This window comes from Rhodamnia argentea, chromosome 6, assembly GCF_020921035.1.
Source record: "Rhodamnia argentea isolate NSW1041297 chromosome 6, ASM2092103v1, whole genome shotgun sequence".
Classification (NCBI taxonomy): domain Eukaryota; kingdom Viridiplantae; phylum Streptophyta; class Magnoliopsida; order Myrtales; family Myrtaceae; genus Rhodamnia; species Rhodamnia argentea.
In genome coordinates, this window is record NC_063155.1 from 28,825,730 (window position 1) to 28,837,848 (window position 12,119).

Genomic DNA, 12,119 nt, shown 5'->3' on the forward strand with positions numbered 1-12,119 from the left:
ACTGACGGGACATTTCTTAATAATATTTTAATATTTTTTTTTTTTTTTTTTTTTTTTTTTTTTGCTTTGACCTTTTCCTCGTTCTTCCTCCGGACCGAAAGCGAGGGCCGGCCACTGGCGCCTCTATAAGCTCGGCCTCGCTAGATCTGGCGAGGCCGAGCCACCCCATGGCTGGGCTGGTGAAGGAGAGCGAGAGGGATGGTGGCGATCAAGGCCAGCCGGGTGGAGGAGGGTCTTGATTGGGTCAAGAAATGAACTCACGCCCAAGAACAATCAGATCCCGTGCGAAATCACTTCTGAAGAAACGCTGAAGAAGGAAGTGGACGAAGTGCGGATCAAATGTTGAGGGGATCTGTGTTACGTGTGACAAAGAAGAAAGAAGAAAAAGCAAGAACCGAAGAAGGAAATGAACAGGTTGCGAAACAGAAGGAGAAGAAGAGTGAGGAGGGAGTGTACGTGTGTGAAAGTGCCTTCTCCGACTCTGAAGATAGAGAGAGAGAAGAGAGGAGAGTCTTGGACACCCCCTCTGCTTCAAATCTTGGGAGACCCAGATGCAGAGAAACCCCTACTTGTGTGTTCTCAGATCTGGGCGAGGTCGAGCTCGCCCAGCGACGGCACTGCCGACCTCGCCCAGCGACCGCGACGCTGGTGGGCGGTGAGACCTCGTCGGTGGCTGGTGAGGTCTCGCCGGCCCTCGCTTTCAGTCTGGAGGAAGGTAGGAAGTGGAAGGAGATGAACAGTAAAAAGGAGAAGAAATAAAAGGTAAAGAATTATAAAAAATATTAAAATATTAATAAAAATTGAGACATCAGCGTCGGTCGGGTCTACGTTAGCACCTCCGATAGGCCGAAGTTGAGAAACAGAATTTTTAAGTATATGGGCAAAAACTAAGTAAGAGGACATATCATTGTATCATCCACCCCCAAAAAAAAAAATTAGTCGCATACATGGCTCTTTGAATGGCATTAATCAACTTACTGAAACGACAAAGAAGAAGAAAGAAGCAGAACAAAAATTTCAAAACGCAAAATTGAGGGAATTGAGGCGAACAAAACTATATGAAGATTACGAAGTATCGTGAGATGTTAAAAGTGGCGGGTGCCCCTTTTAACATATCTTGTTCTTGTTCGTCTTCCTTTCCAAGACGAACTTCTTCCAGGCATCCGTGATTTCCCTCTGCGTCTCGATCGCCGTCTTCTTCCAGCCGTTGTCCTTCCCGTTCTCCTGGGCGCAGGCGATGCTCATCTTGGCCTTGATCTTCGCGGGGAGCGCGTCGAGGTCGTGGATCACCTTGGTGATGTCCAGCACGAGGCGCTCGGCCAGCGTGCGCGAGAAGTCCTCCCTCACCACCACGCGGAGCACGGTGATGTGCTGGGCGTCCGCTGGCATGGTGTAGGCGGGGACTATCCATCCGAAGCGGCGCAGCATCTCGGACACCTCGAACTCGTCGTGGCGGCTGTTGTCCTTGAGCGAGAAGGCCACAAGTGGGACCCCCTCGTCCTTCGAGACGATGTTGAAGTAGCCCGTCTTCTCGAGCCCCTCCTTCAGCACCATTGCGTTCTCGTGGCAGTTCTCCATCACATTCTGGTATCCCTGTGATTAGGGACGAATTTTGAATACAAGTGAGTCAAATGAATCAATCGGAAAACTTTTGACTCCGGCATCTTTGAAAATCTGCTTAGCTTTCTTACCTCTTGGCCCAACCGGATGAGCTGGTAATATTGAGCAATTACTTGACTTGAGCCTGCAGTTTATTGCCAGTGCAAAAAAAATTTAAGAATGCCATTCCATTCATTGCCAAAATAACAAGAGACTCCTTTCTCCTTCCGGATGAAAAATTGACGATGTGATATGGATATTACCTTTGGAGAAGTTGAGGGTGAAGGTGGGTTGATCAGCACCAAGATAGTTTATGTGAAAGATGAGCTCTTCAGGCAAGTCCTCCTTGCTCCTCCAGATGACCCATCCAATTCCGGCATAGACCAGCCCGTACTTGTGCCCACTGACGTTGATGCTCTTGACTAGCGGAAGTCGGAAGTCCCACTCAAGCTCCGGGTACAGAAACGGCGCGATGAATCCACCGCTGGCAGCATCGACGTGGATCGGGGTATCCCATCTGCGCCAAACAGCAAGCACAAAACAAATGACCTCATTAGTCTCCCAATTTTATTTTTTTTCTTTCTGCAAGGACCAATATGTTGATCTTCTGTGCTAGAGAATTTGCCCCAAAGAAACACATTGGAACGCGTCATACCCGGTTTGTTTGTTCTTTTCGAGCAACAGGTCGTTCAAGAGCTTCACGTCCTCGAACTCGCCGTTGAGGGTGGAGCCAAGGATGGCAGCGACGCAGATGGTGTTCTCATCCACGAGCTCCACCGCCTTCACCGGGTCCATCACATAGTAGCCTTCCCTCAGCTTCACCTCTTTGAGCTCCACCTCAAAGTACCTAGCAAATTTCTCCCAGCACACCTGGACGGACAAGACTCATTAGGATTCACTAAGGTTTCAAACTCTGGTCTCGAGCGTCCTTTTGGTAAATTACGGGGGGCTCACCTGGACGTTGGCACCGGTGACGATGTTGGGCTTGTCGCAGGGCTTGCCCTGGGCCTTGCGCATGTTCTGCCACTTCCGCTTGAAGGCGAGCCCGGCGAGCATGATGGCCTCGGACGACCCAACCGTCCCCACTCCCACAGCTGTCTCCGAGTCTCCCAGTGGTGCATTGAAAAGATGTGCTATCATGTTCACACATCGGTTCTGTTGTAGATAGCAAATTCAAGAAACCTAGTCACTCCCAAGCACCACAATATGAACCGAAGAGACAGAAAATCAAAGAACATTTTCGACATCGCATTAGATGTATCAGAAACCTCTCATTAGGGAGATCCACCTGATCATATAGCGGGTTATATTCCTCAAGAACTGATATTGGGTTATCAAATCTCGTAGTCGACATCGTATATTCACGAAAGATAAGCAATTATCAAAATGCATGGTATGTTCTGTGGCTCATACGGAGAACTCATACGTTTCGTGGTAGTAAAGTCAACTAACACTCTTGGTTCGGACACAGAATATCTGTGTGCCCGACCAAATTGACCAAACGTGTTTGACTTTGACTGAGTAGAGCGAGGGGGCGCAAACGACGGTGAATAGACTTTATGACCAAGGCCCGGACGCTTTTTCAAACATTTAATGCATATATTTCTCCTCCGTCTGTGCACGTTCCCATTTAAAAATTACGAGCAGATCGTGACACAACTCCTGATTTCTCGAAACTTGGGTTTGCCATGGATTTGGCCCTGGGATTGGGAAGCAACTGAAACCATTTGACACACTTTGATCCAACATTACTCGATCAAATCAGCAAATATAAATTGATGAGGAAGTTGGTCCGATGCCAAGTAAACAATCGAGCAGACTCCTACATCAGATCCGGGAAAAAAGGGGGTAGACAGCTAGACTTGTACACCGCAGCTCGATAAATTTCAAACCAGTACCTACTCTTTTAGACTTTGACAAATGTGATTTAGGTTTTAGCCATCGTCTTCTAAGAGATCACTGATTCATTTGATCATTATAGTCTATGCTAATGAATGTCCGAGATAGAGAAAGAGCGATAAATCAAAATAAGGAACAACCAACGTGCCTGCAACTCGGTGGTGACGGGGTACTCGTCCATGTCGACGTAGTTCTTGTTGATGGAGTCCATGATGAGCTTGTCGCACTCCGGCTCCATCCACGTGGTCACGAACGAGGCCAGGTTCAGCCTCGGGTTCCCGTCCAGCATCAGCTCGTCGTTTATAATCTGGTACGCCGCCTCCTTGGGTATCGAGTTCTCCGGCATCTTAAACCTGCGCGCGCACAAATTGTCATCAGCCCCTTTCCACAAAGTTCACGCACGAACCCATCAGAGCTCGACCGGAACAGGCTCTCAGCCTCGATACTGACCTCGGGAGCGAGCTCCGGACATAGCGGGACGCGAAGGTGGAGTGGATGGAGACGTCGGACTGGGAGGCGGTTTTCGAGAGCACCATGGTGGGTTCGAAAGACGAAAGGCCAAGAAACTTAGAGAGGGAAAATTTGTTAGGGGAGAGAGAGAGAGAGAGCTTGAATGGTGTTGTGAATGGAGGTTTTGCTTGGGGACGAGGTTGGCTTTTTATATAGGGGCCAAACACGGTTTACAGGGGATTCCCTCGTTCGATGATCCCCTCAAAGGAAATCAAGAAAGGGACATGTTCTTCGAGCGCTCCTTTGTTAACACATTCTTCTAGATAGAGCAGGAAGAAACACGGAATGGGAAACTTCGGGGGCGCACTACCTAGGGTCGTCTCAAATCTCTAATACAACCTGACCGTATCTCCAATGGCAAGTCACTTAATCTGATCATGTAATTTATGAACTATAGCATAAAATGAAGGGTTAACATCGCGAAAACTCCCAAACTGGTACACGTGTGACAAAATCACCCCAAGCCGGTACACTTATGACAAATTTACCCTCTATTAGTTTACTAGTAAAATTGTTGAGTTAGATAATACGTGCCACTTGATGCATGTACTTGGTTGGGATTCTTATCCTCTATTTGTCACATTTTTTGTATGGTATTAATCCTTTTTTTTTTTTTTTGGTCGAAGGTATTAACTCAATTTAACCGAAACTAATTTATTATAAATTAATTTTTATTTTGAGATATAGTTGTGACAAATTTATTCCAAATTAATTTTTTAAATCACAAAAAATTCCAAACCGATACATTTGTGATAAATTAATTGGAGGTAAATTTATCACAAAATTACTAGTTTAGGATTTTTTGTGATTCAAAAAATTAATTCATGATATTAATCCTAAAATCAATAACCGTGGCCTATATAAGAATTTTTTTTGGCACTTTTATGGTCAGGTTGGACTTTTGAAACTTCAACCCGTAAAGGGCAAGAAAAGAATTTTAGACCGAAGGCAGCCAATCGCGGCAAGGCGGGCGAGTTCGTAAGTCAAAAAGGTTGAGAAAGCTACATCGGGTCATCAAGGAAAGAATGGGGGATGGCTTGGAGAGGAATTTATTCCTAAATTTAAGAAATCAGCAGAATGCGAGGCACGTAATGACTTTCCTGGACTTGGGTTCACACTGGGAAAAGGAATCCAACCCTATCGTATCCTTCATGGGCACTACAAGAAGATATGGTCATATTCATTTAGGTAACTCTTAACTTAATTAGACATAGGGAAGTTACCAAAAAGATCTTAAACTTATCGTGATTTTATCAATTCAGTCCTAAACTTTTCTTTTTTTGCCAATTTAGTGTTAAACCTTTTGCGTTCTTGGCAATTGAATCAATCCGGCCAATTAGTGTAGGGAATTGCTGACATGGACATCGATTGTCCTACGTGGCGTCTCCGGTATTAATATTATTATTATTATTTACAAATTTCTGGTTTTTTATTTATCATTAATTCTGTCTTTATTCCTTTTTTATTTTATTTTATTTCACATTGGCTGGGGAGAGTTAGGTTAGGACCTTGCGGCCTCTGGCAAGGCTGCCTCGCCGACTACAATGAAAACACAGAAAATAAAGAAGAGAAATCAAAAACAAAATTAAAAATTCATAAAAATTCGCTTTAGCGATTTCTGGTCAAAATTGGCCGGATTAACTGAATTGACAAATTATCAAAATTTTTACGACTAAACTGGCAAAAGAAAATTTTAGGACTGAATCGGCATAATTGCAATAGATTTAAAACATTTTTTTAGTCTTTTTTTCCTAGTTTTATAGACATTTCTCGTTAAAAAGAGACAATTTGACATTAGACGACCCAAGTAGGTTTTTGTTCGACAAGGAGACATGCATAATAAGATTACGCCTTTCATAGATGAGTAATGGATTACGTCGAATTGTGATAAAATGAAACTGCATTATTGATCAATAGTGTAGACATTTACATCGAAACCTTCAAATTTGTTTGCGTGTATCGAGGAAACCTAAATATTAGTCTCCATCGAATGGCTTATTTTCTTGATTAATGAGCCATTAATTAAGTGTGATAAACTGATGATTAGGTCACCACTCGCACTCGGGCATCTTTTTTCATATTTTATCTTTGGGACCTTTTCTTAAACACGCATTTGGAGCGAGTCAACTTTTTAGAGCCGAGCAAGGACTGGGACTCCACTTTATTCCCACTTTTTTTAGACGATCGAATCTGTATTAACATGTCTAATCCATGCGCACAACTTTATTCCCTTTCCACCGAGCAAATTTGCCGGACATTTTTTATTGCGATAATAATCATTATTGCTACCGAGCACTATAATTTAATTTTAAAAAAAATTATGCAACTTAGACCTAAACCAACCCGACCTGACTGATCTGAAGTTTTGGATCATGTCTTTAGTATTTCGGGTCGGATTTGGTCGGGTACCATGGAAACCCGACCTAATCCATTGACATCCCTACCATGCAGCATGCAATGTCTTTTTCTAATTATTTGGGGGAATTGGGGGAGACCATCTAATATTTCATTAGTTCACATGCTTAATTTACATTGTGAAAAAATACATTATAAACGAGTTAAGGTTCGAGTCTCTTTAATGACACGATGTCACCGCTCCATTGCCGTGAACCTTTTTTTAAAGGTAGCCTCTGTCGTCGACTACCTCGCAAAATATGAAACTTGGCAAATCATGATTGAATCGTGACCCACACGTCCTCAATTAACTAGAGAAATGTAGTTGTAATTAAATATGTTGACAAAGAACCTGAAAGTCCAAGCTTAACCCGAATTGTTAAACATAAACATCTAAACCTAATCCCAATTGCTGGAAAGCAGCCAATAAATCTGTTACAATGCGCAAGTCATTTTCCCTGATGCTTGAAGTCTTGGCAAAAATCGTCTTAAGGCAGCATTAAAAGCTTTTTCCTTAGCGAAGTCTCTTTCTAACGGGAATTCAAAAAAAAAAAAATTTGTGCGACAATGAAATAGTCAAACACTAGATTAAATAATCTTAATCTAAAAACGGTACCTAAAAAAGAAAAAGAAAAAAAGAGACAATGTTTCACTTTTTTTTTAATATGTTTTATCCGATGGAGATTCTTATTTTCCTCATCGGCACACTAATAAGAAAAAAAAAATTCTTAAACATGATGTTCAGTTCAAGCCATATATCGAATTAGTTTTCTAAATCCTAAATCAAATTCTTTATTGGACGAAAAACCAACCTAAGGTCTAAGGGTTAATATAAAGTGCATGGCAACACTTTTGCTCTAAAAATCAACTTTTAGCCATAAGTTAATTTTTCTACTTCTGCTTCTAAGTAGAAATTGATTTTTCTTCATTTGGAGTGAAGTAATTTTTTTTACTTCTTCAAATAGCTTCAAAACTACTTCTGATGCGAACTGGAAAAATGAAGCTGCGTCACCAAAAAGGATCGCCGCTTCAGAAGCTGCGTTAACAAACATATTTTTTCTCCAGAAGCACTGATATAACAAAAATTCTTTTCTGAAAGTGTTGTCATGCGCGGCCTTAGTATTCTACAAATGCCTCAAAGACATTAATTGTTATAATCGTTGCTTATTAAAACAACACCAACTTCACTAAAAATTCAATCATTGCCACCGAACGCTCATGTCTGGTCTTTCCACCTTGTGGACAGTACAATTTTTTTTTTTTTTTCACAGATCGCCGTGGAAGGCGCAATTCACGGGTAGATAATCAATACTGAAACCTGACATGTCAACACGTCCGTCGAATCGGATCCTTCACCAGATACGAGTTCCCCCAGAATGCTCACGCTCTAGATAGCTCTAGATATCTGACCCTTCAACGTGTTGGACTACGAGAAATGAGAAGTCAAAACTCGTTAAATGTCAGCAAAAAAAGGTTTGAATTGGCCATGCATCAAACTGAAATGACATCTTACCTTAAGAATGGCGCGGGCAGTCGTCGCTGGCTTCGTAAACAATGGTGCGACGGAGTCGGTTTTTCTCGTGTTCTTTACGGGAACCCGGGTTAGCCATGTTGACCAAACGATTAGACTCTTATTCCTCGCAGTTGGTGACGTTTTAAGTTGGACGGTTAGCTTGTCGCCGCTGTTAGGATCCCATCGACAAGAAAGTACTTCAGTTTTATATCCCCCTAACCCCGGCATGGGTAATTTGTTCTTAGTCGAAACGGGGAGAACTTAACATATATGGCTATCCGGATAGTAACGTGGATAAACAAGCCGATCCCTTTTTCCGTTTAGTGATGAAGGTTCGTAAAAGCCGCAAAAAAGTCACGAGTCTCGATCGATTTTCTTCTCCACGCATCAATGGTACATAGCATAACGGATGTATGGAGATACATTTAGTCCCGCGCACAACGGCTAGCTTCACATAAAACTCTCGTCGGCTTCGATGGACATGCAGAGTCTCGTTAATTGAATTTGAAGTCAGAGGCACTTGGTTAGAAAAATTAGGCAAGTCCAAAGACTTGACTAGATAAATTGAAAGTCCAAGAGCTTGATCAGAAAAATGCAGACGCTTCTAGGATCAAAACTTAGCTTATGTCAAACAAGTGAGGCGAAAATTAAGTTTTCCAAAGGACTTGATGAGCAAAAATATGCAAGATCAAGGATCAAAAGTGGGTGGAGAATTATCCAAAAAGTCCTAAACTCATTGTCCTTTTGTCAATTCGGTATTAAACTTTTCAATTTTGATAATTAATTCCTAAACCTTTTTTACATTTTGCCGGTTAAGTCAATTCGATCAATTTTGATTGGAATTCGTTGACGCAAAAGTGAATTTTCATTTGGAAAAACTTTCGAAGACCGAAGCAAATGTCAAAAGGATTACGGTCGCGAGTCGTTGATCACTGAGTTGAAGGAAGACCGGGCAAATTGGAAACTCGGAGGGCATCGGGGAACGAGTCAAAGGTAGCCGGCTGTTTTCGGTGAAGTGGTGGGGGTATTGGGAGGAAAGAAAACCGGCCCAGCGCCGCCACTTGGACCGAATTCCCACCGACCGACGCGGCGAATATAATCGAGATTCGCCCTTTGGAAATGTGGAATGGACGTGGACCGGTTGGTTTTGGTTATCCGGTTTCCTTGAATTGGGCAGCGGCGGGCTTTGCTTTTCTAGAACCGAGAGAGCGCATGTGCCGTTAAAACCATTGGCCACTTGGAATTTGCTTTGGACACTTTTAATTCCCCCGGTTCTTTCCCAATCTTCATGTGAAAGCATCATATGTTGGGTCATGACATCGGAACCGTTGGCCGCTCACCCAGAATCTTGTTGACCAGTCTGATGTCCTCTCCTTTCCCATACAGTACCTTCCCCTGCCCTGCCCTGCCCTGCCCTGTCCCCATCAACAAAAAGCAATCATCTATACCTCTCTTAAGAAAATGCTTCAATGGCCTTTTCAGACCATCGATGCGCCGCGGAAACACTACGATTAAAAACGCAAAAATAAACACAACGAAGAAAATGAATCTGATGCCAGATTTAGGTAGTTTGATCATTCATTTGTGATTCTACTATAAATCAAACGATATAGTGCGGATTATAACCGCACTCAAGTCACTCAATAACTCTCGTTTTTTTCTGGTCCCCAATTACACCAAATGACTCGCGTTGTTTTTGGCCCCACAGTTTCCTGGGGAGAATTTCCCAAAAAAGTCCCAAATATATTGTAGCTATTCCAATTTAGCCTTATAACTTTTTTTTTTATCAATTAAGTTCTAAACATTATGCATTTGTATCAATTCAATCCATACAATCAATTTTGACCAAAAATCGCTAACATAGTGACATGGATGCCGGTAGTCCTACGTGGTGCGTCTAGCGAGCGTGGCCGGCGAGTGCGCCCAGCACCGACGTGGAAAATTTTAATAATATTTTTATTTATTTTGAAACTTGAAATTTCTTTTTCTTTTTGTTGTTCTTTTTTGCTTTCTTTCTCTTCCTTTTTTTTTGCTTCCTCCAGCCAGGAGCCAAACCTTGGCCCGAGGTTCTAGCCCACACGTCTATCCAACACGTCCAAGCAAGTGTTCTTGTCCATCAGCGCCTGCTGTACCACGTCTAAGCAAGGGACTATTTTTTATTTTTTATTTTCCTCTTTTTCCTTGCTTTTTTTGTGATAAAAAAATTCAAGAAAAATAATAAAATACCATTAAGAATTGTCTATATCATTGTCGAGTCATACCGCCACGTAGACGGCCGGCGTCTGCGTTAGTAATTCTCGACCAAAATTGACTGAATGACCTCAATTGGCAAAACTTGAAAAAAATTATGACTCAATTAGTAAAATTGAAAGGTTTAAAATTAAATCAGCATAAATGTAATAGATTTAAGATTTTTTAGATAATTTTCTCACCGCAAAAGTATCAAATCGATCTTATGATGGATTTAGGGGTCGGGGCAAGTTTTATAGTCTCCTAAACACTATTCTTGTTCTCAACTTCAGGAGGAATAAGTCTTGATGAATTCAATACAAGAAAGGAAAGGCAGAAACAGGAGGAGACTATGCTTTGTGGGTGGCATTGACACAAGTCTTCATGATCCAAACGTTTTCTCAATTTGTAGGTAAAAAATTTCCCAGGATGTTTTCCCGCTCCCCTAACCTCAAATTCTCGGTCCGTCAATGCTCTCCCCTGCGCTGCCGTACATCAGCGGAGATGGGGTTCTATTTTTCCTTTCCTCACAATATCTCGCGATAATGTGTTTCGTCGTCTTGATTTCCAATCAAGATAGGATTGGATAAGATAGGATATGAAATTCATGAATTTTGCTATATCCTATCCATTGTTTGATGACATAGTAATAAAGCAGCATATATTCATATCACATCATATCATATCATATCATATCATGTTCATCCTGCGGTGTTTACACTTATCGATATAAATGAACCTAAAACTTCACAAATGAAGTCTATAAGAATATATCATAATTCACTGACAACTCTAGTAAAAGAGAGAAGACATGATCATTCATATTTGCAACTTCGAAAGTTTCGCCTCTCTTGCTACTTTCGTCAACCTTCAACATGAACTATAAAGTTATAGAGGGAAATAAGTTTTGACTCTCTTTTTGTTTTCATAGACTTTTGACGTGAACTAGAAACCTACGAAAGAGAATAGGTTCCCACTCTCCCACCGTTTTCGTAAAGTTTTGACGTGAACCAAAAACTACAAATGAGTAACTAGATATACAAAGGAGAAGGAGATTGAGATTTATGTTTTTTTTTTTCACAAATTTCATTGCCCCACATTCTTAGTGAATTAGAAAGATCATTTTCAAGTTCGAATTTGTTCATTTAAATTTTAGGTCCTTCTACTTCATTTTTATTTGCTTATTTTTTATTTTTATGTCTCATTTTTCATTATTTTTATTTCATTCCATTATTTTTAATAAAAATTATACTAAATAATAAACTATATTACCACACCTAAGATATTTATAAATATGAAATTTATTAAATACATATATAAACAAAATATATTTTCTAAAGTAGAAAGAAACTAAAATTTGCAAATACATATAGGAATAAATAAATAAATATTATTTTTAATTTTTAATTTTCTTTTTAATATTAGATATCAAATATAATTCATCTTTAATTATTATTTTAAATTTATTATATAATAAATTTTTTATTCAAGAAAAAAGTAACTTTTATACCATGAACATAAGAAATCCTATCCAACTTTATCTCACCTCCCTCATTAAATAATTTTATCCAGGCTATATCCTCTTATATCTCACTTTATCCTATCCTGGGCTGGAGCTAAACACATAATATGATAAAATTTTGATCATATCTTGATTTTTATCCTGAACACCAAACTCAGCTTAAGAACATGGAGTGCCCTAAATTACGTGGATCCGATTGGGAGTTGGCTGGCAGGTAAGGCGCCATGAAGTTAGTACCGTACTAGGACAGGTTGTAAGTCGGGAGATCGAGTCTTGAGGTCATAGCTCGTGATTGGCGGCATATCTACCTCTACCTCTCCACATAACCTCATTTGTGGCGATATCATATAGGAAGTTGAAGACATATGTTCAGCGGTGAAAATGATGATGCAATATTCTTGAGTATCCTTTTCTTCTTTTTCTAACGGGTGGCATGACTGACCGAGTAATTAT

At 40.8% G+C, this 12,119-nt stretch overlaps 1 protein-coding gene across 1 annotated transcript; it reads right to left on the bottom strand.

Moving 5' to 3' along the window:
• Positions 1 to 888: 888 nt before the first annotated feature.
• LOC115726282 (glutamate decarboxylase 4) lies at positions 889 to 4,138 on the bottom strand. The gene is made up of 7 exons (XM_030656086.2): positions 3,949 to 4,138; positions 3,647 to 3,851; positions 2,554 to 2,754; positions 2,255 to 2,469; positions 1,863 to 2,116; positions 1,692 to 1,744; positions 889 to 1,593 (listed from the first exon to the last, which is right to left on the bottom strand). Exons 1-7 carry the CDS (start codon positions 4,032 to 4,034, stop codon positions 1,108 to 1,110), a joined length of 1,500 nt encoding a protein of 499 aa, XP_030511946.1. The 5' UTR covers positions 4,035 to 4,138; the 3' UTR covers positions 889 to 1,107.
• Between the last annotated feature and the right edge of the window lie 7,981 nt (positions 4,139 to 12,119).